Source organism: Pseudophryne corroboree, chromosome 11 (genome assembly GCF_028390025.1).
Source record: "Pseudophryne corroboree isolate aPseCor3 chromosome 11, aPseCor3.hap2, whole genome shotgun sequence".
Classification (NCBI taxonomy): Eukaryota; Metazoa; Chordata; class Amphibia; order Anura; family Myobatrachidae; genus Pseudophryne; species Pseudophryne corroboree.
This window is the reverse complement of record NC_086454.1, coordinates 62,553,708-62,579,900: the sequence shown is the minus strand read 5'-3', so window position 1 is coordinate 62,579,900 and position 26,193 is coordinate 62,553,708. Positions and strand designations below refer to the sequence as shown.

Sequence of the window (26,193 nt, the reverse complement as noted above, 5' to 3'; positions counted from 1 at the left end):
GCAGACACATTTCTGCTGCGGGGTACACTGGGATCCACAAGGATGGACAATGGGGTGTAGAGTAGGATCTTGATCCGAGGCACCAACAGACTCAAAGCTTTGACTGTTCCCAGAATGCATAGCGCCGCCTCCTATATCACCCCGCCTCCCTGCAGAGGATCTCAGTTTTGTAGTTGGTGCTGCAGTAACAGAGGGGCTGCTCCAGGCAACCCTAAGAAGAGCTTTTTTTTCTGGGGGAAAAAGTGAAGACTTCAAGGGCAGCAGCAGTGTTACATGTCAGTGGACATTCACGGCTGCAGCTCCGGCTCTCCCCAGCGGCGCTTTACACTCCCGAGCCCTGGTTGCCAGGTAACTACAGCAGGAGGCTCCAGTTTTCTTCTTGTCAGGCACACACGTCGGGGGCTCTCCGGGATCGCGTGGCCGCGCTTCGGGAGGTGGTAAGTGGATCCAGCTTGCGGGACCCGGTCTTTATCGCGGTCCGGCGCGGTGGACACTGTGGCAGTACAGGCGATCCCACTAGATCACCAGGGCATGGGACAGGTCAGGTTCTCTCTATAAACCGTTTTATTAGAGCCCGCAGTACCCGGTGGTTTTGCCAGCAGGGGGATAGAGCTTGGACCTGAAGCCCCTCCCCCAGCCCCAGGGCGCCATTTTCTGCAAATGTTCCCGCCCTGGAGCTGCATATCTGTCTCTCCCTCACTCCCTGGCAGTGTCTGCGGCGCCATTATCCCTCAGTTCACTGTTCCTGGGAATGCTTGGGCAAATCCTCCTATGTAAAGCAGGCTGGTTGTCAGTGCTGTTACTTTACATGACACTTAAGTATTCTACCTGCCTTTTTTAGTCAGCGTTAGTTAAGAAAGAGTGCATTTAGTCAGGGTTTCCTAGTACAATTACCCTGTGATATACATCCAGTTCTTACTGTGTACTGTTATATCTATTGTTATATAGCTGTGTAAGCTAGTCCAGTGTAGTATTATTGTTAGCAATAACCTCTGCATTGTACAGACTGTGACTATTTGTGTGTGCATTTGATAGCTGAGTGGTGTCCATCTCGTGTCTTTCACTCTACTTGCTATCCCTATATTCTATAACCTGAGGGGGCTTGGTGCGTCAGGTTTTATCTAATATAGGATTTTCACAAAGATATACTGTATTACGTATTTTTCTCTGTGATTTAGTCACCATATCTCTCCTTTATCTCTGCTGGTGCTGACTACACTGCGCAGGGGTTTGGGCTAGAGGTATTGTGCTGCTGACAAATTGTACTGTGTTACCTGATACTGCAAGTTATATCATGTCTGCTTCTGAGGGTAACGGTTCTGGGGCTGAACACACTGCCGGTGTTGCTGAAGCCGCAGATACCTATGAGGAGAATATAGCAGCTTTGGGCACTGGTTCTGGGGGCTCCTTGCCCCCCAGTGGGACTGTAACAACGGGGGCAATTAATAATCTGCCGTGGGCCGCTTTTTCCACGCTTCTACATACGCTAGTTCATAAACTAACACCCCCTATGGGACCCCCAATGCCGGTGCAACCGTTTGTGGTCCCTGCAGCTAACCCGCCGTGGGCGGACGAATTATCTGATCAAATAAAGAAGTTGAACCAGTCCCTGACTACTAAAAAGTCTGACCGTCGCTCGCCTACGTCCAAGGGGTCCTCTAAGCGAGCGCTTGTCTCCTCACAATCCACTGCTGTCACTGACACCTCGTCGGATGAAGACGGTACTTACACTGACCCCACAGGTTCTGACTCAGATACGGCTGATGGGGAGGGTGGTTCACATGTGGATGTTCCTGATCTTTTGGAGGCTATTAAGTTAATTTTACAGATTACGGATGATCTCGAGCCATCCGTTCCTCCTAAGAAACCAGATAGGTTCAAGCGTCAGAAGGTGATTAAACAAGTTTAACCTTACTCTGACCACCTAATTGATATACGTCAGGAACCCTGGGAAAACCCGGGTACAAAGTTTGTGCCTCAAAAGAAGATGCTGGCTCGCTATCCCCTCGCGCCGGAGCTGTCTAAGATTTGGGAAACGCCTCCTCCAGTGGACTCACATGTGGTTAGGATGGTGGTTTCCTCAGCTCTACCGGTCACCACCGTCACGTCCCTAAAAGAGCTTACGGATAAACGTGTGGAGGATTGTCTGAAAGCGATTTACACCCTCACGGGTGCTGCACAAAGGCCCACTATTGCAGCGACATGGGCTGCAGAGGCTATTGAAGCATAGGCCTTGGAGTTAGAAGCTGAAATCTCTTCTGACCATGCTAGACAATGCTTGTCATATATTGTCACAGCTTCTCGCTATATTAAAGAGGCGGCTTCTGAAGCCGGTATCCTAGCAGCCAAGGCCTCTACTACGTCAGTCCTGGCTCGCCGGATATTGTGGCTGAGATCCTGGTCTGTGGATCTGGACTCTAGAAAAACCCTGGAGGTACTCCCTTTCAAGGGAGATATTCTGTTTGGGGAGGACTTAAATAAGATAGTGGCTGACTTGGCTACTGCCAAAACTGCCTGTTTGCCAAGTACCGCTCCTTCTGTGTCGAAGGCTAAAGGTACTTCCTTTCGCCCCTTTCATCCTTCAGGTAAAGCAAAAGGTCAGGCGTACAACAAGCAGGCCCGCACTTCCAAACCTGGTAAGCCTAAGCCCAAAAGAGCATGGGCGGCCCGTCAGCCAGCTTCCAAGACAGATAAGCCTGCCGCATGACGGGGCGGGCCTCCCTCTGGGGGATCCCAGGGTGGGGGGCCGGCTTCTAGGGTATACCCAGGAATGGTTGAAGACCACTTCAGATGCCTGGGTACGGGAAGTCGTCACTCGAGGTTTCGCAATAGCCTTCAAAAACCGACCCCCTCATCGATTTTGCCAGACAGATGTCCCGTTGGACAAGACAAAGGCAAACACTCTACATTCAGTGGTACAGACCCTCCTGGATACAGGAGTCGTAGTACAGGTGTCTCTTGCGCAGAGGGGCAGGGGGTACTATTCTTCGCTGTTTCTAGTCCCGAAACCGAATGGGTACTCCCGGCCCATTCTCAACCTCAAGGCATTGAACAGGTTTGTGAATGTTTCCAAGTTCCGTATGGAAACTCTTCGCTCTATAGTTCTGGCCTTGGAACCTTGGGACTTCATGGTCTCCCTGGATATACAGGATGCTTACCTGCATATTCCTATAGCAGTGTCTCATCAGCAATACCTGAGATTTGCGATTGGCAACTGCCATTACCAGTTTCGGGCGTTACCTTTTGGTTTAACAAAGGCTCCGCAAGTCTTTACAAAAGTCATGACGGTGATGACGGTGGTACTCCGCCGTCAAGGGGTCAGGATACTGTCGTATTTGGACGACTTGTTAATCCTGGCAAATTCCCCAGACCTTCTCCTGCGTCATCTAGATGTGACGGTCCGGTTTCTGCAAGCCCACGGGTGGCTCATCAACTGGAAGAAGTCATCCCTGATCCCTGCTCAGAGCACGGTGCATCTGGGAGCACTATTGGACACTCACAACCAGCGGTTGTTCCTGTCTCAGGAGAAAGTCCTGAAACTTCAGGACAGGATTCGTTGCTTCCTATCTCATCCGCAAGTGTCGATACATTCGGCGATGCAGGTGCTGGGCCTCATGGTGTCATTCGACATGGTGGAGTATGCTCAATTTCACTCTCGCCCTCTCCAGAGGCTGATTCTAGCCAAATGGGACGGCCTGCCTCACCGGATCAGGTCTCAAATTATCTCATTGACTCCGGAGGTCCGTCTGTCGCTGCTCTGGTGGCTCCGGGACCAACAACTGTGCAGGGGCCGTCTGTTCTGGATATCCGACTGAGTCCTGTTGACGACAGATGCCCCCTTCAGGGGCGGTGGACCAAGGAGGAGTCCCTCCTCTCGATCAATATTCTGGAGTTGCGGGCGGTCTTCAATGCCTTGAACCTAGCCCAGCATTTAATTCAGAACCGTCCTGTTCAAGTACAGTCGGACAATGCCACCACAGTGGCTTACATAAATCATCAAGGTGGCACTCGAAGCCGCCTAGCAATGAAGGAAGTCTCACGGATTCTACATTGGGCAGAACGCCATCTACCGGCCATATCGGCAATATTCATTCCGGGAGTCCTGAATTGGGAAGCGGACTTTCTCAGTCATCAGGACGTGCATGCCGGCGAGTGGGGCCTCCATCCAGAAGTGTTTCAACTCCTAGTGGAAAGGTGGAGCTTTCCAGAAGTAGATCTGATGGCGTCTCGACACAATCACAAGGGGTCGGTCTTCGGAGCAAGGACGAGGGATCCTCAAGCAGCATTCGTGGATGCGCTGGCGGTACCGTGGAGGTTTTGGCTGCCCTACGTGTTCCCTCCGGTGTCACTCCTGCCCAGGGTAATTCGGAAGTTCAAGCAAGAAAAAGGAATTCTGCTTCTCATAGCTCCAGCGTGGCCCAGACGGCACTGGTTCTCAGACCTGCAAGGCCTATCGTCAGAGCGTTCAATTCTACTTCCGCAACGCCCAGACCTCCTCGTTCAGGGCCCCTGTGTCTACCAGGACCTAGCCCGCTGTCTTTGACGGCGTGGCTCTTGAAGCTTCCGTCTTAAGGGCTAAAGGGTTTTCTGAGGCGGTCATTCAAACTATGTTGCGGGCCCGGAAACCGGCTTCGGCTCGGATTTACTATAGGGTCTGGCATTCTTACTTTATTTGGTGCGCATCTAACGATTATGACGCTTCCAAGTTTAGTATAGCCAAGTTGATGGCTTTTCTTCAGCAGGGCCTGGACTTAGGCCTGCGTCTGGCCTTTTGGAGGCGTTACAAGAGTCTCCGTTTGAACCTCTTGGTTCAGCTGACCTTAAGTGGCTTTCCCTTAAGGTGGTGTTTCTGCTGGCTATTGCTTCAGCTAGAAGAGTGTCGGATTTGGGTGCCTTGTCCTGTAGTTCCCCATATCTGATATTTCACCGTGACCGGGCGGTTCTTAGGACTCGTCCCGGCTATCTATTTAAGGTGGTTTCTTCGTTCCACCTTAATCAGGAGATTGTAGTTCCGGCACTTGTTTTTCCTGATCTGTCTCCCAAAGAGCGGTCTTTGGATGTGGTACGGGCTCTCCGTATCTATGTGAAGAGAACTGCTCCTAGTAGGAAATCTGATTCTCTTTTTGTTGTGTTTGGGTTTCACAAACGGGGCTGGCCTGCTTGCAAGCAAACTCTGGCCGGATGGATTAGAATGGTGATTGCACATGCTTATGTGAAGGCTGGTCTTTCTGCTCCTGATCACATTAAGGCCCATTCTACTCGGTCTGTTGGATCTTCTTGGGCGACCCAACGTGGTGTGACCCTTGAACAATTGTGCAAGGCAGCTACGTGGTCCTCTGTGAACACGTTCATAAGGTTCTATGCCTTAGATACTGCCGCTTCCCAGGATGCTTCCTTTGGACGCCGTGTTCTTGTGCCCGCTACAGTGCGTCCCCTCCCATAAGGAACTGCTTGAGGACATCCCCATTGTCCATTCCTTGTGGAGCCCAGTGTACCCCGCAGCAGAAAACGAGTTTTATGTTAAGAACTTTCCTTTATTAAAACTCTTTCTGCGAGGTACACTGGGCTCCACAGGGCGCCCATCCTGACACACTTAGCTTCTTTGGGTTGGTATGGCATTAGCCGCTGACACGTCTCCTGTCGTGAGAATGCGGTGTACGTGGCTACTAACCGTTGTCGTCTCTTTTCCTGCTACTGCATTGGACTGGTTAGCTAAAAACTGAGATCCTGTGCAGGGAGGCGGGGTTATAGAGGAGGCGGCGCTATGCATTCTGGGAACAGTCAAAGCTTTGAGCCTGTTGGTGCCTCGGATCAAGATCCTACTCTACACCCCATTGTCCATTCCTTGTGGATCCCAGTGTACCTCGCAGAAAGAGTTTTAACAAAGGTAAGTTCTTACCATAAAACTCTTTTTTTTTTTCTAACAGCGTCTAGCCTCTGTGGTAAAAAAATGTGTTAAAAGTCCATTAGTTAGGTCTTAAGACACCCATACAGGAACTTTAGGCGGGTTTAGCTGCTTTGTGTGGCGGTGCTTTCAGACACGTTAAATGCTAATGGGTGCCCAAACTGAGAAACAATTGAATTGCTCCGTCGGGCACCCATTCGTATAGACTCCCAGCAGGAGGCTCCCAGCACAATTGAATCACCCCCATGACTGATGTTTCTGTAGGGCTAGAAATGGCTGCTGAGCAGCTTCCCGTCTGCTTATATTTCAAAAGAAAATGACTCCCTAAACCTCTCTGCATATTGTAAATGGTTTTGCCACAGTGCAATATTGCACAATTGCATCTTGTAGCAATTTCTAGGTGTGTTTACTCTAATTCGGGCCAGTAGACTATATGTGTGGTGGCTCCTTCGGTCAGTTTGTATGAGGGCGGAGGTGGAGGGTACGGCGTCATGTCTACATACAGTACTGCTTAGGTTGCTCGGAGGAAGCGGTTGAGTAGCGATAGAAAAGCAAAACTTTGTCTTGGTAGAGTTTTTTTTTTTAATATTCTGATATCATATAAGATCTTCTTTGGAGTACTAGGCTTTAATGGAAACAGATCTTAGAGAAGTGTTGTTGTATTGGTTCCCTATTTTAAAAAGGTTTTAATTTATCTACAGTGAGGTACTTCACAAAACTGGTCTCTGTATTCAATTCTAAAGGCCCATACACACTGGCCGATATATCGGCCGTTCTCTTGAACGGCCGTTATATCGCGGGTCCGTCGGCCAGTGTGTACGGCCGATACGTCTGTGAACTCCGTCATTCACAGACGAATCGCGTCGGCCTCACAGCACAGCCGACGGCCAATATTTCTAACGATATATTGGCGCGTCGCTGTTTGTGTACGGCGGTCGGCCGACCGCCCGAACACATGCTGCGGCGGCCGGCGGTGATTGACAGCTGAACTGAGCATGTGTACACGCCCGCCCAGTTCATGACGTCCGTCCCCGACGGATCGGGCAGTGTGTATGCACAGCACACCGCCCGATCCGTCCATAGATATATCTGCAGATCAGTTGATCTACAGATATATCTTTGCAGTGTGTACCCACCTTAAGAAATGAGCAGAGCACAGGGCAACAAAAATAAATAATTATGCTTGCTCATATAAAGACTTGGCTGGAAAGCACAGACGGAAGATAGATCAATAGAAATATGAATGTGTTTAGTAAATGTTGAAGGGACTTAATGTGCAAGCCATTAGCCATTAACATACCTTGCAACATTTAGGAGCCAGGATACGGGGGAGGACACATGACTGCATCATGATTGGGGCACCATCCCTCCCTGTAAACACCTGTGCATTGCCGAGTGTCACCTGTTGACTGGTGCTCTGATATGAAGAGCAGTAGTAAATGGGAGATGCCTATGGACTATCCCACGGCAGGACAGTGCCATCAAGTCAGGAGTGTCCTGCCTAAGTTGGGACAAGTGGTAGGAACGTACTAAGGAAGACCAACCTTTTAAACCAGGGATGGGGAACCTTTGGCCCTCCAGCTGTTGTTGAACTACACATACCAGCATGCCTTGCTACAGTTTTGCTATTTGGCCATGCTAAAACTGTTGCACGGCATACTGGGATGTGTAGTTCAACAACAGCTGGAGGACCGAAGGTTCCCCATCCCTGTTTTAAACTAAATACGTATGCTCAGTTTTTTCTATTATTAAATGGATGGAGGGACATTGACATCATTTCAGCTGTTTGTGAGTAAAACCAGTGTAAAACCCAAGATCCCTACTACATGCTGTCACTCTGCTTACCATGCACGGAATGCAGCATTGCCCTACATTCTATGGGTAAAATGTACAACCAAAAAGGAACAAACAATTTTGATTTTCTGCCCTGATTCAAGACCCGTTTCCTCACCCCTTACAGCCGAGACCTTGCTTATGTTGCTTATGGCCTGCTTACATACTTGTAAAGAATGTATTTTTCTCGCAGAATAATTTTGCTGATAACAAGTCCTCCCTGCGCAGAAGCAGCAGCGCCACCTGCAGGCTATAAGAAGATTATACTCTACATTATTATTATTATCCTTTATTTATATGGCTCCACAAGGGTTCCGCAGCATCCAGTTACAGAGTACATATGCACATAATCACAACGGGAAAACAATGACTTACAGTTGAAGACAATATAGGACAAGTACAGGGTAACTAAGCATAACTACACCAGTAGACGACATAGAGATAAGTTTTAAGGTGGCCAAAAAAAGTGCAGGATTTGGGCAGTCGAGGATTATTAAAATTAAGTAAAGGATAAGCACATGAGGGAAGAGGGCCCTACTCGTGAGAGCTTACATTTTAAAGGGGAGGGGTAGACAGACAGGGGTGACACAGATGGGGTACATAGAGAGCGTGGAACAGAGGGTTAGGATGAGATTTGGCTAGGTTTGGTAAAGAAGTGGGTCTTAAGAGCCCGTTTGAAGTTCTGTAGAGAGGTGGAGAGTCTGAGGGGGAGAGGTAGAGAATTCCAGAAAAAGGGAGCAGCACGTAAGAAATCTTGGAGATACAGTAGGAGTGGGAGGAAGTAATCAAAAGACAGGAGAGTCGGCGTGCAGTAGCAGAGCGAAGAGGACGGGTGGGAGATTTATCATTTATACTATTTTGTGAATTTTGTGTTTACTAGGACTAAGTTAATGGAGTCATTTGTTGATGATAATGGACAGCTGGAATAGTAATAGATCTTAAGAAATCCCTAAATCTCAAAATACTATGTACAGTGTGGACCTCACTCCTTGCTGCAGCAATGTTATACAGTATTACCTCCCAATTATATTACAGGCAGCTGTAGCCCATCTTACTTCTTTAGGACATTGCTCTAATGGGTTGTGATACCGGTTAACAAGGAAGAATGCTGTGATTGCAATATTACTGCACACGGCCCTGTTTATGAATTCACCAATCCCCACAGGGCATCCCTGCAAAGCAAGTCAGCCTTTAGATAATGTACTATATCTACTATAGCACAGCCTTGGATGTTTAATAGTGGCTGTTAGTGGCCTAGTAAGTCAGATCCTGCAGTGTAGCATTCCAACTCCGAAGGAGAGGATCTGACACTTCAGTATTCAATAGCGGTCCGTTTCCGACCATTCATTTCCGCCCTCTCTTATCCAATGCTGTCTATCATTTATCTATTGCCTGTTAGAAAATCATAAACAGCATCTGATTGGTTGCTATGGCCAACATTACCAATTCTCTGTTTTAGAAGCTTTAGTAAATGTACCCCTATAACTAAAAATACATTTGATAAATTATACTTTTCTCTTGAGTTAAAACACACACAATATTATCACAATGATTTACGAATGAGATTAGATTATTTTCCCATTATGGTTGTTAAGGAATTGCTGCATTGAACGTGTTACCATGGTACTAGTTTAGCTACATAGACTGAAGTAGAGCGTTCCTCTGTGGATAGTGACTATGAAAGCCGTCCTTCCGACCCGTTCGCACGCAGCGGTTTATCGCTACGGTGCGAACGGCTGCGTAATGCGCATGCGCGGCGGCCGCGGCGTTACTGTTGCCGGGTTACATCGCGTCTTGAGAAGAAAGCGGCCGCAGAGCTGACCGCAAAGAAAATGGACAGGAAGAAGGCGTACCTGCGCGTCTCCACAGCGTTTGCAGCCGTTTTCGGGGAGTGGATTGGAAAACGCAGGCGTGTCCAGAACAACGGAGGGCGGATGTCTGACGTCAGAGGCAGCTTCAGCATCGCAGGGATCGTCGCACAGGGTAAGTAGGTATAGGGCTGGTCAAGTTCTGCTTGAAAATTTTTTAGCTTAGCAGGACTGCACAAGCGATCGCAGCCCTGCTAAACTAAAATACACTCCCCCCATAGGCGTGGACTATTGATCGCAGCAGCAGCTAAAAGTTGCTGGCTGCAATCAACTCGTAATGACCCCCTGTGTACCGAGCCTTTTAATCCTCACAGGTATCTCATCACAGTCAGTGTGAGCAGCTGTCTTTTACTTAATACATGCTGAGCTTCCATTATGCATGTTATACTCTTAATTACAAGTGTTCCACATGTTAAAATGCATTATATGCTATGACACAGATAAGGGATGGAAATGCATTCGCTCTTCAAACTGACTGAAAAACAACCACATTTAACCGACTCTGAGAAACAAACATTTGAGTGCTTCTTCGTACGGTGGCCCTCATTCCGAGTTGATCACTCGCTAGCTACTTTTAGCAGCCGTGCAAACGCATAGTCGCCGTCCACAGGGGAGTGTATTTTTGCTTTGCAAGAGTGCAAACGCCTGTGCAGCCGAGCGGTACAAAAACATTTTGTGCAAATCAAGACCAGCCCTGTAGTTACTTATTCTGTGCGATGATGGCTGCGATGAAGGTCCCGGAATTGACGTCAGATACCCGCCCTGCAAACGCCTGGACACGCCTGCGTTTTTTCAAACACACCCAGAGAACGGTCAGTTGACACCCAAAAACTCCCACTTCCTGGCAATCTCCTCGGGTGTGGGAATGGAATCGTCGCTAGAAGCAATGCAAAACAACGATGCTCTTTGTACCCGTTCCCAACGTGTGCGCATTGCGGCCCATACGCATGCAAAGTTTTGACATTTTTTTAAATGATCGATACGCAGCGAACAACGGCAGCTAGTGATCAACTCGGAATGAGGGCCGGTATCTTAAGAGAATTACATGCACACATTCTAACTGGAGGGGAGTTGTAGTGATCTTCTCACATCACACAGTGACGTTGTTGGTATGAGTCAAAAAGTTTAAACAGCAAAGCATAACATTAGCGGGATGTCACAGAATCTGAGATCGCTGGAGTTGCGGAATGCCGGCCGATCAGAGTTGTTTTTTTTTAAAGGGGCAGTCATTTACATGTCACGGTTTTGCCTTGTAAGTGTTTGCCCCTTTTAAAAAAACGTCAGATCAGCCGGCATCATGCACCTCCGGCAAACTCTGATTCCAAAACATCCCGTCGCATGTTTATGAATTCCCTTTAAGTTTGCATATATTTTTCTGTGTGAATGCACCATTATGTATCTATCGTTGTTACCTATGAAACTGCAAGTACCCTTTAGTAACTTCTTTGTCCATTTTATAGGGGTGTTACTAGAAATAAAATAAATACAATGCTAGAATTAGATATTTACTTAAGTATATATGCTTGTAACTCCAGTTCTTTATTATTTAGCTCAGTAATGCACATGGGTTTTGATGTGTTAGTGTTTAGTTTTTGTCTGTTTTTTTTTTTTCTTTTAAACCATTGCTATTTTAGTTACATGATTTTGTCTATGTGACGAAGTATGCATTATGCAGAATATTTCCTTTGAAACTGCTTTCCAAAAACAATTAAAAAGCATTGGTGATATTTTGTTTTGTTTTTTAGGTGAAGTGGGCTTTTTGGCGGAAGAGAGAAGGATAAACGTTGCCGTAACCCGCGCCCGTCGTCATGTAGCTGTGATTTGCGATTCCCATACTGTCGGGAACAACCAATTTCTTAAAGACTTGGTGGCTTACTTCAGCGAACATGGAGAAGTGCGGACGGCTTTTGAATACCTTGATGATATTGTCCCAGAGAATTATTCCCATGAAAATGAAAATTCTTGTAAGTCGGAAGTAAACGTTAAAACAGACAGTAACACTAAACCAAAAAAGCCTGGAGCTTCGAAACTGGACAACCAAAAATCCAGCGGTGTAGCCGAGAGTCGGACAAAGGAGATTAACAGAGCGAAGCGGGCAAACTCTAATGGGAGCTTCCGGCAGAATAAAATCTTAGACGCGCCGACTGAAAACACGTCAAGCAAAGAAAGCCTGAGGAAAGTGATTGAAGACTTTTTAAAAGACTATGATAAAACTGATTTCACTTTCCCATCGATGCTGACATCGCATGACCGATTATTGGTTCACGAGATAGCCGAAGAACTTGGGCTGCAGCATATCAGCACGGGAGATGGCAGAAGTAGGACGATTTCCCTCACCAAAACCAAACCAATTTCTGTGGGTCTGAAACCTGAGAACATGGATGACGCCACCACCCAGAAACCTTTACAGTCACCGTTGGTGGATAAAGAAATCTGCCGCGGTGATTCTACAGACAAAGTTGACTTGAAGGCCTTACACATGGAACGGATGCAGAGGGAGAAAGCAAAGCTTGAAGAAAAAAAGATGAAAAAAAAGAATGAGGTGACTGTTCGCAAGGTCACGGAAAAGACGGGAACAGATGCTAAACGTAAGTAGCATTTGTTAATCTAATGTAATATTAGTATGTATTGCTCTTCAGTTACTTTAAGAGCACAGCAATCCTATTTTCATATTTTTCATTAGTCTAATGGAAATGGATACAGATAACTTTTAAATATGTGAATTTATGCGCCAGCTGCTGTGACTCTTTAAGGATGGGCAAGGCGCTGGAATGGTACCAGCTGTGCGGGTTGCTCTGGCAGGGAGTTAGGGTAAATTTGATGAGGTGAGAGAACGGAAGCAGAGAAACAGTAGTTACAGTATGATTTAGACATATTACATGAAAGCGCATGTAGGGGGTCATTCCGAGTTGATCGCAGATGTGCTAAATTTAGCACGGCTACGATCATTCACACAGACATGCGGGGAGGGGGACGCCCAGCACAGGGCTAGTCCGCCCCGCATGTCAGTGCCGCCCCCCCACAAAAGTGCAAAGGCACCGCACAACGGCGATGCCTTTGCACTTCAAGAGTAGCTCCTGACCAGCGCAGCTTTAGCGTGCTGGCCGGGAGCTACTCATCGCTCCCCGGCCCGCAGCCGTCGCGGCCCGCCCCCCCAACGGTCCGGCCACGCCTGCGTTGGCCGGACCACTCCCCCTAAACGGCAGCTTAACGCCGCCGTCCAGCTCCCTCCCGCCCAGCGACTGCCTCTGCCTCAGAGGCGATCGCTAGGCAACGACTGCTGCCATGCTCCGGCGCACTGCGGCACCGGCGCATGCGCAGTTCCGACCCAATCGCTGCGCTGCGACAAACTGCAGCGAGCGATCGGGTCGGAATGCCACCCGTAGTGTATTACATTTGTACTAGCATATTGTATCCGTCATTCAGCAGCTCGAAGGGGTGTCTCTCCCTCCACCTCTCCTTTCCTACACTAACCCCGACCAGGCCCTCAATCTACTGGTCCCTGGCTTTGCCCCTTGTCTCTGCTGTCCCTTCACTCTGGGTTGGGGTGGCAGCTCCCACTGTGCATGTTATAGACGAGACAAACCATCCTTGATTCTTATGCAGATGTCTCGGGCATGGATGTGGTGTCTCCTAAAATGTCCATCTCCTTATATTTTATATTACCATCTGTGACAAAAATAAGGATGTCTTTCACACTTCTCTTTATTATCATAACATACGACTTTACTATGAAAGCATGGCAAAGTCTTTTTGCAGAGCTTACTGTTCAGTTGAGTTCTCTTTTCCTCCTGTCAGTCTTATTAATGCATGCTAGACCTCTAACAATACAGTAGCTTGTATGTATGGTTATGGGCAAGGTCTAGTGCAAAGGTTGATATTATGACTTATTATTGGATATTCCTAAAATATCACATTATCAGGAAAAGAGGTGACTGACGTAACAACTTCCGTCTGCTCTTAGGCTTTATACATAAAAAGCCTAAAGGTACTGGGAACTGCACCGTGGGTTGATCATAAACTAAAGAAAAATGAATATATACAAAAATGTATAAGCGTTCCCATGTATATCTAATACATCTGATTGTCCTTTACAGAGTTCTGTTCCTTATAGATAAATGGATGATAGTGCTTGATGTGATTCCCCTCTCACTCCCAAAAAGCTCTCTTGCTGGGGTCAGTCAGGTGATCGGTATGAAATACCTCCAATCAAAATCCCGACAGTCGAAATCCCGACAGTAATTGACCGATGGTCAAAATCCCGACGAGGTCAAAACCCGACATGGACAAAATACCGACATTTATCATACAGATAAGGTCAAAATACCGACATGTAAAATGCCAACAGGTCAAAATACCGACATGCGTTTTTCATTGTTTATTTGTGTGTATGTCGACATGGACACCCTATAAGTGTACTGCGTCCCCTCGCATGGCTCGCTGCGCTCGCCATGCTTCGGGCTGTGCCCGGCACACTATTATATTCCCCCTCCAGGTCCACTGGGATGGTAAAGTATGAACAAGTCGGTTTCAAAGAAAAACTCATGTTGGCATTTTGACCTGTCGGCATTTTACATGTCGGTATTTTGACCTTGTTGGGATTTTAAATGTCGGGATTTTGACCTTGTTGGGATTTTGACCGTCGGTCAATTGCTGTCGGGATTTCGACCGTCGGGATTTTGATTGGAGGTAAATTGACTGCATCCCGTCGGTCAGTATCCACGTTTCCTCAATCACTCCTTATGGTGTAGATCAGTAAGGCAAGATAAAGCAATCATAGTAAACACCAATGATATGGGCAAAGTTACTTGTACTCAGTTTGGCCTTAACCAGGCCAGTTCAGCAGCATAGAAATCAGAGCAGTATACTCCTCCGTATCCTTCTCCGGGTATATGTGTGCTGGGAGATACTCACTATAACCTCAGAAAGAGAGAAAAGCAGCTTCTCATAGCGTAGAACTATACAATTTTATTCCCCGTAATGAAGAATAAAAACCACCAATAACAAGGTTGCGTTATACTGCGTGGATTATTAGATCTACACTAAAAAGGTCAACAATCAGTAGGACTACCGCTAATGGTAGACATGCATTCGGTCGACAGGGTCAAAAGGTCGACATAGAATAAGAAAACAGTGGGAAAGCTCGAGAGGGTCAAAGGGTCGACATGGAAATGGTCGACACAAAAAAGGTATACATTATTTCTCTGACGTCCTAAGTGGATGCTGGGGACTCCGTCAGGACCATGGGGAATAGCGGCTCCGCAGGAGACAGGGCACAAAAATAAAGCTTTAGGATCAGGTGGTGTGCACTGGCTCCTCCCCCTATGACCCTCCTCCAAGCCTCAGTTAGGTTTTTGTGCCCGTCCGAGCAGGGTGCAATCTAGGTGGCTCTCTTAAGGAGCTGCTTAGAAAAAGTTTTTAGGTTTTTTATGTTCAGTGAGTCCTGCTGGCAACAGGCTCACTGCATCGAGGGACTTAGGGGAGAGAAGTTCAACTCACCTGCGTGCAGGATGGATTGGCTTCTTAGGCTACTGGACACCATTAGCTCCAGAGGGAGTCGGAACACAGGTCTCACCCTGGGGTTCGTCCCGGAGCCGCGCCGCCGACCCCCCTTGCAGATGCTGAAGATTGAAGGTCCAGAAACCGGCGGCAGAAGGCTTTTCAGTCTTCATGAAGGTAGCGCACAGCACTGCAGCTGTGCGCCATTGTTGTCACACACTTCACACCATAGGTCACGGAGGGTGCAGGGCGCTGCTGGGGGCGCCCTGGGCAGCAATGTATAATACCTTTTATGGCTAAAAAATACATCACATATAGCCCTTGAGGCTATATGGATGTATTAAACCCATGCCAGATATCTCAAACTCCGGGAGAAAAGCCCGCCGGAATTGGGGGCGGGGCTTATTCTCCTCAGCACACAGCGCCATTTTCCTGCTCAGCTCCGCTGTGAGGAAGGCTCCCAGGACTCTCCCCTGCACTGCACTACAGAAACAGGGTAAAACAGAGAGGGGGGGCACTTTTTTTGGCGATATTTTATATATTTAAGCTGCTATAAGGATACAACACTTATATAAGGTTGTTCCCATATATATTATAGCGCTTGGGTGTGTGCTGGCAAACTCTCCCTCTGTCTCCCCAAAGGGCTAGTGGGGTCCTGTCTTCGATAAGAGCATTCCCTGTGTGTCTGCTGTGTGTCGGTACGTGTGTGTCGACATGTATGAGGACGATGTTGGTGTGGAGGCAGAGCAATTGCCGATAATGGTGATGTCACCCCCCAGGGAGTCGACACCGGAATGGATGGCTTTGTTTATGGAATTACGTGATAATGTCAGCACATTACAAAAATCAGTTGACGACATGAGACGGCCGGAAAACCAGTTGGTACCTGCCCAGGCGTCTCGGACACCGTCAGGGGCTGTAAAACGCCCTTTACCTCAGTCGGTCGACACAGACCCAGACACGGACACTGAATCTAGTGTCGACGGTGAAGAAACAAACGTATTTTCAAGTAGGGCCACACGTTATATGATCACGGCAATGAAGGAGGCTTTGCATATCTCTGATACTGCAAGTACCACAAAAAGGGGTATTATGTGGGGGGTGAAAAAACTACCTGTAGTTTTTCCTGAATCAGAGGAATTGAATGATGTATGTGATGAAGCGTGGGTTAACCCAGATAGAAAAGTGCTAATTTCAAAAAAGTTATTGGCATTATACCCTTTCCCGCCAGAGGTTAGGGCGCGCTGGGAAACACCCCCTAGGGTGGATAAGGCACTCACACGCTTATCAAAACAAGTGGCGTTACCGTCTCCTGATACGGCCGCCCTAAAGGATCCAGCTGATAGGAGGCTGGAAACTACCCTAAAAAGTATATACACACATACTGGGGTTATACTGCGACCAGCCATCGCCTCAGCCTGGATGTGCAGTGCTGGGGTGGTCTGGTCGGATTCCCTGACTGAAAATATTGATACCCTGGATAGGGACAGTATTTTATTGACTATAGAGCAATTAAAGGATGCTTTTCTTTATATGCGAGATGCTCAGAGGGATATTTGCACTCTGGCATCGAGAGTAAATGCGATGTCCATATCTGCCAGAAGAAGTTTATGGACGCGACAGTGGTCAGGTGATGCGGATTCTAAACGACATATGGAAGTATTGCCGTATAAAGGGGAGGAATTATTTGGCGTCGGTCTATCGGATCTGGTGGCCACGGCAACTGCCGGAAAATCCACCTTTTTACCTCAGACCCCCTCCCAACAGAAAAAGACACCGTCTTTTCAGCCGCAGTCCTTTCGGTCCTATAAGAACAAGCGGGCAAAAGGACAGTCATATCTGCCCCGGGGCAGAGGAAGTGGTAAGAGAGGACAGCAAGCAGCCCCTGCCCAGGAACAGAAGCCCTCCCAGGGTTCTGCAAAGCCCTCAGCATGACGCTGGGGCTTTACAAGCGGACTCAGGAGCGGTGGGGGGTCGACTCAAGAATTTCAGCGCACAGTGGGCTTGCTCACAGGTGGACCCCTGGATCCTGCAGGTAGTATCTCAGGGTTACAGGTTGGAATTCGAGAAGTCTCCCCCTCGCCGGTTCCTAAAGTCTGCTTTGCCAACGTCTCCCTCAGACAGGGCGACGGTATTGGAAGCCATTCACAAGCTGTTTTCTCAGCAGGTGATAGTCAAGGTACCCCTCCTACAACAAGGAAAAGGGTATTACTCCACGCTATTTGTGGTACCGAAGCCGGACGGCTCGGTAAGACCTATTCTAAATCTGAAATCTTTGAACCTGTACATACAGAAATTCAAATTCAAGATGGAGTCACTCAGAGCAGTGATAGCGAATCTGGAAGAAGGGGACTTTATGGTGTCCCTGGACATAAAGGATGCTTACCTGCATGTCCCAATTTGCCCTTCACATCAAGGGTACCTCGGTTCGTGGTGCAAAACTGTCATTATCAGTTTCAGACGCTGCCGTTTGGATTGTCCACGGCACCTCGGGTCTTTACCAATGTAATGGCCGAAATGATGATTCTTCTTCGAAGAAGAGGCGTATTAATTATCCCTTACTTGGACGATCTCCTGATAAGGGCAAGGTCCAGAGAACAGCTGGAGGACGGAGTAGCACTAACCCAATTAGTGCTGCAACAACACGGGTGGATTCTGAATTTTCCAAAATCTCAGTTGACACCGACAACACGTCTGCTGTTCCTGGGAATGATTCTGGACACGGTTCAGAAAAAGGTGTTTCTTCCGGAGGAAAAAGCCAAGGAGTTATCCAAACTTGTCAGGAACCTCCTAAAACCAGGAAAAGTGTCTGTGCATCAATGCACTAGAGTCCTGGGAAAGATGGTGGCTTCTTACGAAGCGATTCCATTCGGCAGATTCCACGCACGAACTTTTCAGTGGGATCTGTTGGACAAATGGTCCGGATCGCATCTGCAGATGCACCAGCGGATAACCTTGGAAAGTAACCATGCTACTGGCCCTGGCTTCAGCCAGGAGAGTATCAGAATTAGCGGCTTTATCATATAAGAGCCCATATCTGATTTTCCATTCGGACAGGGCAGAACTGCGGATGCGTCCTCATTTTCTGCCTAAGGTGGTGTCAGCGTTTCACCTGAACCAGCCTATTGTGGTGCCTGCGGCTACTAACGATTTGGAGGATTCCAAGTTGTTGGACGTGGTCCGGGCATTGAAAATATATATTTCAAGAACGGCTGGAGTCAGAAAGTCTGACTCACTGTTTATATTGTATGCACCCAACAAGGTGGGTGCTCCTGCTTCTAAGCAGACGATTGCTCGTTGGATTTGTAGCACAATTCAACTTGCACATTCTGTGGCAGGCTTGCCACAACCAAAATCTGTCAAGGCCCATTCCACAAGGAAAGTGGGCTCATCCTGGGCGGCTGCCCGGGGGGTCTCGGCATTACAACTCTGCCGAGCAGCTACGTGGTCGGGGGAGAACACGTTTGTAAAATTCTACAAATTTGATACCCTGGCTAAAGAGGACCTGGAGTTCTCTCATTCGGTGCTGCAGAGTCATCCGCACTCTCCCGCCCGTTTGGGAGCTTTGGTATAATCCCCATGGTCCTGACGGAGTCCCCAGCATCCACTTAGGACGTCAGAGAAAATAAGATTTTACTTACCGATAAATCTATTTCTCGTAGTCCGTAGTGGATGCTGGGCGCCCATCCCAAGTGCGGATTGTCTGCAATACTTGTACATAGTTATTGTTACAAAAAAATCGGGTTGTTATTGTTGTGAGCCGTCTGTTCAGAGGCTCCTACGTTTGTCATACTGTTAACTGGGTTCAGATCACAAGTTGTACGGTGTGATTGGTGTGGCTGGTATGAGTCTTACCCGGGATTCAATATCCTTCCTTATTGTGTACGCTCGTCCGAGCACAGTATCCTAACTGAGGCTTGGAGGAGGGTCATAGGGGGAGGAGCCAGTGCACACCACCTAGTCCTAAAGCTTTATTTTTGTGCCCTGTCTCCTGCGGAGCCGCTATTCCCCATGGTCCTGACGGAGTCCCCAGCATCCACTACGGACTACGAGAAATAGATTTATCGGTAAGTAAAATCTTATTTTTTTTTGGGAGGGGGGTGTTTTGTCTTTTTTCTGCCACAAACAATTAGTGTACCGCATCCCCTCGCATGGCTCGCGCATGCCTCAGACAAGGTTACCAATCGTAGTCCACATGGATGGTAAAGTATATAAAAGATGAAAAAAAATAACAATAAAAAAACTTGTGTTGACCATTGTCACGTCGACCTTTGAACCCTGTCGACCTGTTGAACTGTCTACCTTTTACATGTCGACCTTTTGACCCTGTCACCCTAATGCATGTCTACCATTAGTGTTAGACCTATTGGCTGTAGACGTTGTTAGTGTAGATCTATAGTCCGGATGCCGCTTTACACTGTGTGGCACCTAGGAGAAGGCAATAATAACCGTGTGAAAGGTGTTATTGGCCCGGGAGTCCAAACCTGTCTCTCGATAATAGAGTGCCTCACATCCGGTCCTGCACAGCACTAGTCCCTCCACTGCCACAGACACGTTTCGACCAATAGGTCTTCCTCAGGGTGTGTGATCATAGTTTACAACAAAGTGTGATATTAGCTTGTTTCCATTTGTAATACAGGTTGAGTATCCCTTATGCAAAATGCCTGGGACCAGAAGTATTTTGGATATGGGATTTTTCCGTATTTTGGAATAATTGCATACCATAATGAGATATCATGGTGATGGGATCTAAATCTAAGCACAGAATGTATTTATGTTACATATACACCTTATACACAGCCTGAAGGTCATTTTAGACAATATTTTGAATAACTTTGTGCATTAAACAAAGTTTGTGTACATTGAGCCATCAAAAAACAAAAGTATCACTATTTCACTCTCACTCAAAAAAGTCTATATTTCGGAATATTCCGTATTTCAAAATATTTGTATATGGGATACTCAACCTGTATTAAATAATGATCACATAACAAACATGCAATTTGCTGGAACAAGTCTGTAGCTTTTCTCTTTGCATGTACAAAGTACAACTGACCCAGCTGCAACCTTGTAATATATAGAATTACAATAGGACCAAATGAATCCGTGCATAACGGCACTGAGCCCAAACCTACATTCCATAACAGCAGTGATCATTTACATGGGGAGAGCTCTCAAAGCTTGGAGAGAGATAAAGTACCAACCAATCAGAAATTATCTTCTTTATCACTAATTAGACTGTGCCTTTTTTTATATGCTTTTGTGATCTGAATTCGCCAAAGCAGAAAATATAATGTACGGAGTCATGATGCTAAGTAGTCCAATAATGGGGATACTAAGAGGAGGCAGCCTCACATACAAGGTCATCTCTAATTCCACTGCTCCCCACATCTCCAACCTCCTCTCCCTTCATACTCCCTCCCACCCCCTACGGTCGACCAATGACCGTCGCCTCTCCACCGCCCTGGTCACTGCTTCCCACGCTCAAGTTCAAGACTATGCCCATGCTACACCCCTTCAGTGGAACGCACTCTCCCACTGCATTAGACTCTCCCCAACCTTGCAAAGCTTCAAACGGGCACTGAAAACCCACCTATTCATCAAAGCATACCCTCCCGACTCATAACCTAGTCCTGAGGCTGCTCCTCCATCCCCATGCCTCATGTCATCTGTCTGTCGCCCCTTCCCACTAGATTGTTAGCTCTTCAGAGCAGGGCCCTCTTTCCTCTTGTTGTCAAAGCCCTCTTCTCAACACATTTCACTCACAGCTCTCTCCTACTCGGCGACCATCTTTACCCGCTTTTTCTCCTGCTGGTAAAGGTTCATCTCTATCTACTGTATGGCCGCCAGCCCCAAGTAGTACGATGATTACTCGCTCGCTACTTGCATCTTAGCTGTATTATGTATTGAGAATTGTGGTGCTCTTTGTTACCTGTACTCTATTTCTGTTATTTATTTACTGTAGTACTAAGTTTTGTCTCCCTGTACTGTCCTTTGTACGGCGCTGCAAAACACTTATGGCGCCCTATAAATGTAATAATAATATATAATCTCTGAGCATGCATACATAATATGGGGGAGATGTTTCAAGCCTTGGAGAGAGATAAAGTACCAACCAATCAGCTCCTGTCTTTTTTTCAAGCACTGTAAAATTACAGGAGTTGATTGGTTGGTACTTTTGGGTCTATTTACTAAGCCTTGGATGGAGATAAAGTCGTTGGAGATAAAGCACCAGCCAATCGGCTCCTAACTGTATTTGAAAGGGTATGAGTCGTTGGGTCGACAGTCATTAGGTTGACATGCATTAGGTTGGCAGGGTCATTAGGTCGACATGTACTAGGTCAAAAGGTCGAATGAGTTTTTTTTACTTATTTTGGTGTCTTTTTCTTCGTAAAGTGACGGGGAACCCCAATTAGTGCACCGTGTTCGCTCGCCATGCTTCGGACAAGGCTACCGCTGCGCTCGGCACAGGTTACTGTTCCCAGTTGTAGTCCACGTGGATCGTAAAGTATGAAAATGTCCAAAAATGTAAAAAATATATGAAAAACTCATGTCGACCTTTTGAACTATCGACCTAGTACATGTCGACCTAATGACCACGCCGACCTAATGACCCTTTCGACCTAATGACCCTGTCGACCCAATAGTTGCCGACCTAATGGCTGTCGACCTAAGTGGTGTCGACCTAATGAGCGTATCCCGTTTGAAAAATGACCGTTAGGAGCCGATTGGCTGGGACTTTATCTCCAGTGACTTTATCTCCATCCAAGGCTTAGTAAATAGACCCCTAAATCTCTCTCCACTTTATCTCTCACCAAGGTTTGATACATCTCCACCTACGGTGGGTGCTAAGGAGTAGGACATTGGCAAAAAGTTTATTTTATGGCTTAATTTCCTGGAATGGAATGGAATGGCTTTTCATGCATGTTGTGGACCGGTTATGAGAACAATTATTATTTATATAATCAGTTAACATTGGATATTTTTCTTCTGCCACTTGCAGGTAAAAATGACGTTAAACCGGAGGCAGAAAGCTCAGACTTGGACGGTTTCGATGCACTAATTGCAGCTGTTGTGAAAGCTGACAACACTTGTGGTTTTGCTAAATGCAAGACGAGTGTTGTGACGGTGGGAGATTTCTGCATACACTGCAACAAACGCTTCTGCCTCAGTCACCATATTCCAGAGGTAATCAATGATGTTGTGATTAGCCCTCCTGCCGCCTGCAATGCATTTACCAGACCTGCTTGCTTGAAGGGATCCCTCAGGTGCCTGATGGTTTAGTGTGTTGCAGTGTTTCTCATTACTGCCTTGTATTCCACGAACAGGGCAGATATTAAAGGGGAACTGCTATATTACATAATTGTTATTATTCCTATACAGAAAATCTAAACATTTTCAGTGACTTTACCACTTAATTGGCTAATTTTGTCCCCAAAATCTGCTCAGGAATTGTTAGTTATTTACTTATTTTATAAATTAAGTTTTAAACATCTTTTTAACAATTTTTAAATATTCTATTGAATGCCTATGGGTATATGCCCCCCCCCCCCTTACCTTCATGTTCATGGACCCTTGTTCTTTCAGTACAGTACCTCTCACCCCCCCCAGTGGCATTACCCATACCCAGCAGTGGTAGACGGTCCCCAGTGGCACAGCCACCTACCCATTGTAGTCCATAAGTCCCTGTTGTGGCACCACTATCTCCCTTATATCTCACTATATATATGTGTATAATAACCCACCCCAGGGCCAAAAAGCTATGCTCCGCGTCCCGGCACCACATTAAAAAAAAAAGTATTTGGTTATACCTGTCCATCGATGGAGGGAAACCATCTGGTTCTCCCCCATCGATGGCAAAGGTATTCTACATCGGCCGTAAACCATCAATGATTTTGAAGGGATAAAGAAGGGATAAAGAAGTGATAAGCGCAAGGTAATTACGCTCCAGCCAATCATTACGGATTTGAAAAATGACAGGAGCTGATTGGCTGGTGCGTTATCACCTCGCACTTATCACTGCTTAATCACTTCTTTATCCCTTCTCCAGGCGTAATACATTTTCCCCATTGTCTCCAGCTCATATTATGCCACACTATAGTGCCTCCACTACATATTGTGCCACATTACAGTGTCCCCAGTTTATATTGTATAACATTATTATGCTTTTCGGTTAATTTAATTTTATACCGTATTATAATATGCAGGTCCAGGGGTGTAACAAGGCAAACATTTGTAAGGGTCCCTGTGTATTACCCAGTGATGAATAATGGTATATAACACATGTAACTGTGACAGGGAAGGTGGCCCCTCTCAGCTATGGGCCCCACAGCAGCTGCACTCCATGCAACTATTGATCCTAAACATTGTAGGGCTAGCCATCGGAACAAATCCATCAATGGTACCAGTGAAACTTCATTCGACTCCCCATCTATAATTGTCACCTTTTTTAATCCGTGACTCGCTCTGTACCACGGCCACCCCCTGCCCCCCCCCCCCCCCCCCCCTCTAGCATTCAGCGGTGTCAGCATGCAAGGGGAGAGCACTGCACATTTGTGTATTTATTTCCAGTTCAATCTATCCCTGTCTGAGAAAGAGAATTAGAATTTGTGTCTAAGCTGCTGATTGCACTCTGGCAGGTGAGAGGCATTTGAGGACAGCTGTGAGAAACACTGGCGCACTTTGTTGCCTGGCATGTTCTTCTGCAAATGCATTTGTCCTGTCCTAAGGAGTTAATAAACATGTCTCCATATGCCCCTCTACCCAATTAAGTGAGAGATGCCGAATCACATGACATGTATAAATGCCTACAAGCTCGGTAAGAGCAGCTGTTGCCAGTGCATTCCTATGGGAACCCTAATTAGTCCATGTTTAGTGGATAACCAGATAATATAGCATTAACATGCAAACCAATAGCACTCTGTTGGGTTTCTCAGTGCTTTGTGTTTTATAGCAATGCAATTCTCACTCCCTGAAATTACTGTTGTGGTGATTAGAACTGTCCTGCAGATTGCTCAATACGTCCTACTGTGCTACATGGTGGTTATTATTGGCCAGGGAAGGAGTGTGACAATGTACACGCTTCTGACGTGTCTCTGCTTCCAGTCTCACATGTAACAGTGTCTAATGGCGGCAGTTCACATGTGTTTTATGTATACATTATATAAATGTAAATGCAACTCTAAATATTAGGGTACTCCAAATACTTGATTAAAGCTGAAGTAGCCTGGACCTCAAGTGAAGCTGTACAATTAGATCTTTAGGCTCTCGTCATGACTGTCAGAAGCATTACATTGTGTTGGGATCCCAGAACAATTGTCCCAGATTTTTTTTTTTTTTTTAATTGAGCACCATTGAATTAAAGGTGACCACTAGATCAGTAGAAGATATCTGAGATAAAGCTGTGATCATGATGACACAGATATGACTATATACTGCAAACATCCTGGACGTACGTTCCTGCCTCAGCACTCGTCTTCTCCCAGGGCTCACCCAGGCAGATTATTAGTCTCATTATGAGGGAGATTTATCAAATCTTGGAGAAAGATAAATTGGAGAGTGATAAAGTACCAACCAAACAGCTCCTTGAAACACAGCCTGTAAAGGGACAGAAACTAATTAGTTGGTACCTTATCTCTCTCCACTTTATAGCTCTTTAAGTTTTGATAAATCTCTTGTTTATATCCTAGTGGGAACCTCCAGCAAAACAGAACGGGTTAAACACGTTATATCCACCTGCTCTTGACTGAACAATCTTGTTGAGCAGTGTGGGCAAAGTACTGTAGATTGTAGTAATTGTTTTAAAAAGAACCTGTTACTAGTGCCTCACATTGGGCCTAATTCGGACTGGATCGCTGCAGCGGCAGCGATCGCAGTCTGAAGCCCTTTGGGGAGTGCATGCGCACCCCTGGAGGCCCAGAGAGATGTCAAGCATCTCAGGGCTGCAGTCGCCTGTGCCTCATTGACAGGCAGAGGCGGTCGCTAGAACGCCATTGGTGGGGCGCGGTCTGGACAACGCAGGCTAGGGTGCATCAAACGCCCCAAAATTCGGAATGCTTGCTGTCCCTATTCTTAAAATGTACCTTTTTAGCATAGAAACAACTGTGCACATTTTTTTTTTATGTACGATTTGACTTCGGTGGTCCACCTCCACACCCAAAAATTGTCTGCATCTTGGTAGGGAACAGCATGAAGCCTCATGGGCCTATCGTGGCTGTTCCCATCCAAATCACAAATCATTAATCAAATCATTATTTATTTTTCAGATAAAATAAATAGAAATTTATAGAAAAAAATAGAAATGAATAGAAATCTTTAATCTTCAGGGGCATGGTGGGCCACATAAACATCATCTCAGATTCTTCAAAATTGGTATGCAATATATCCTTAACAATTCTAAAAAATGTAGCATGGGGACAAATAATTTTTCTTACTTTTATAATTTCGTGGGGCGTTTGATGCACCCTAACGCAGACGTGTCCGTTGCGGGTGCGGGGGGCTGTGTGACATCACATGCAGCTGCTGCGACCCGTGATGCGGCGGGCAGCCGCCTGCCAACGCAGGTAGGCTGCACAGACAGAGAGCTACTCGGCGGATGCAAAAGCATCACCGCCGTGTGATGCTTTCGCACCCGTGTTGGGGAAGGGGGGGGGGAGCAAGGCCTGACATTCCTGTGCTGGGTGTCCCCCCGCATGTCTAAGTGACTCAACGTAGATGTGCTAAATTTAGCACATGTACAATCCGATCTGAATCACCCCCATTGTTTCTTTACATATTTATTTAGAATGGCTATTAGCAGCATAATATGTATACAGTATGTGTATATGTTCTCTTGCCCATGATCTATGTAGAGGGTTTACTATAAGTGCTTCTGTATACAAATTGTGAAACCGCACAGAGCTCTAGACCAGTAAGGGGGGAGCATTCATATTTGGGTGGTATCCTGTTAGCTGCAGTAATTTACCATGGCTAATTAGCACCCCCGGGGCTATCCAATTATCCCAGATGCCGAAACTTATCTAGATTTTGTTTTGCCTGTGTCAGGCAGGCAAAGCCAAATCTGCGTTAAACATCCATATTTTTGCCGAT

At 46.7% G+C, this 26,193-nt stretch overlaps 1 protein-coding gene across 2 annotated transcripts in view; it reads left to right on the top strand.

Moving 5' to 3' along the window:
- Positions 1–26,193, top strand: part of IGHMBP2 (immunoglobulin mu DNA binding protein 2) — a 155,031-nt gene that overhangs the window by 112,046 nt on the left and 16,792 nt on the right. Inside the window, exons 13-14 of one of the 2 annotated variants that reach the window (XM_063944349.1) lie at positions 11,352–12,194; positions 22,109–22,293. In XM_063944349.1, coding sequence (XP_063800419.1) covers positions 11,352–12,194; positions 22,109–22,293 — 1,028 coding nt within the window. The remainder of the gene's footprint in view (positions 1–11,351; positions 12,195–22,108; positions 22,294–26,193) is intronic. The other variant, XM_063944350.1, reaches the window with a different exon arrangement.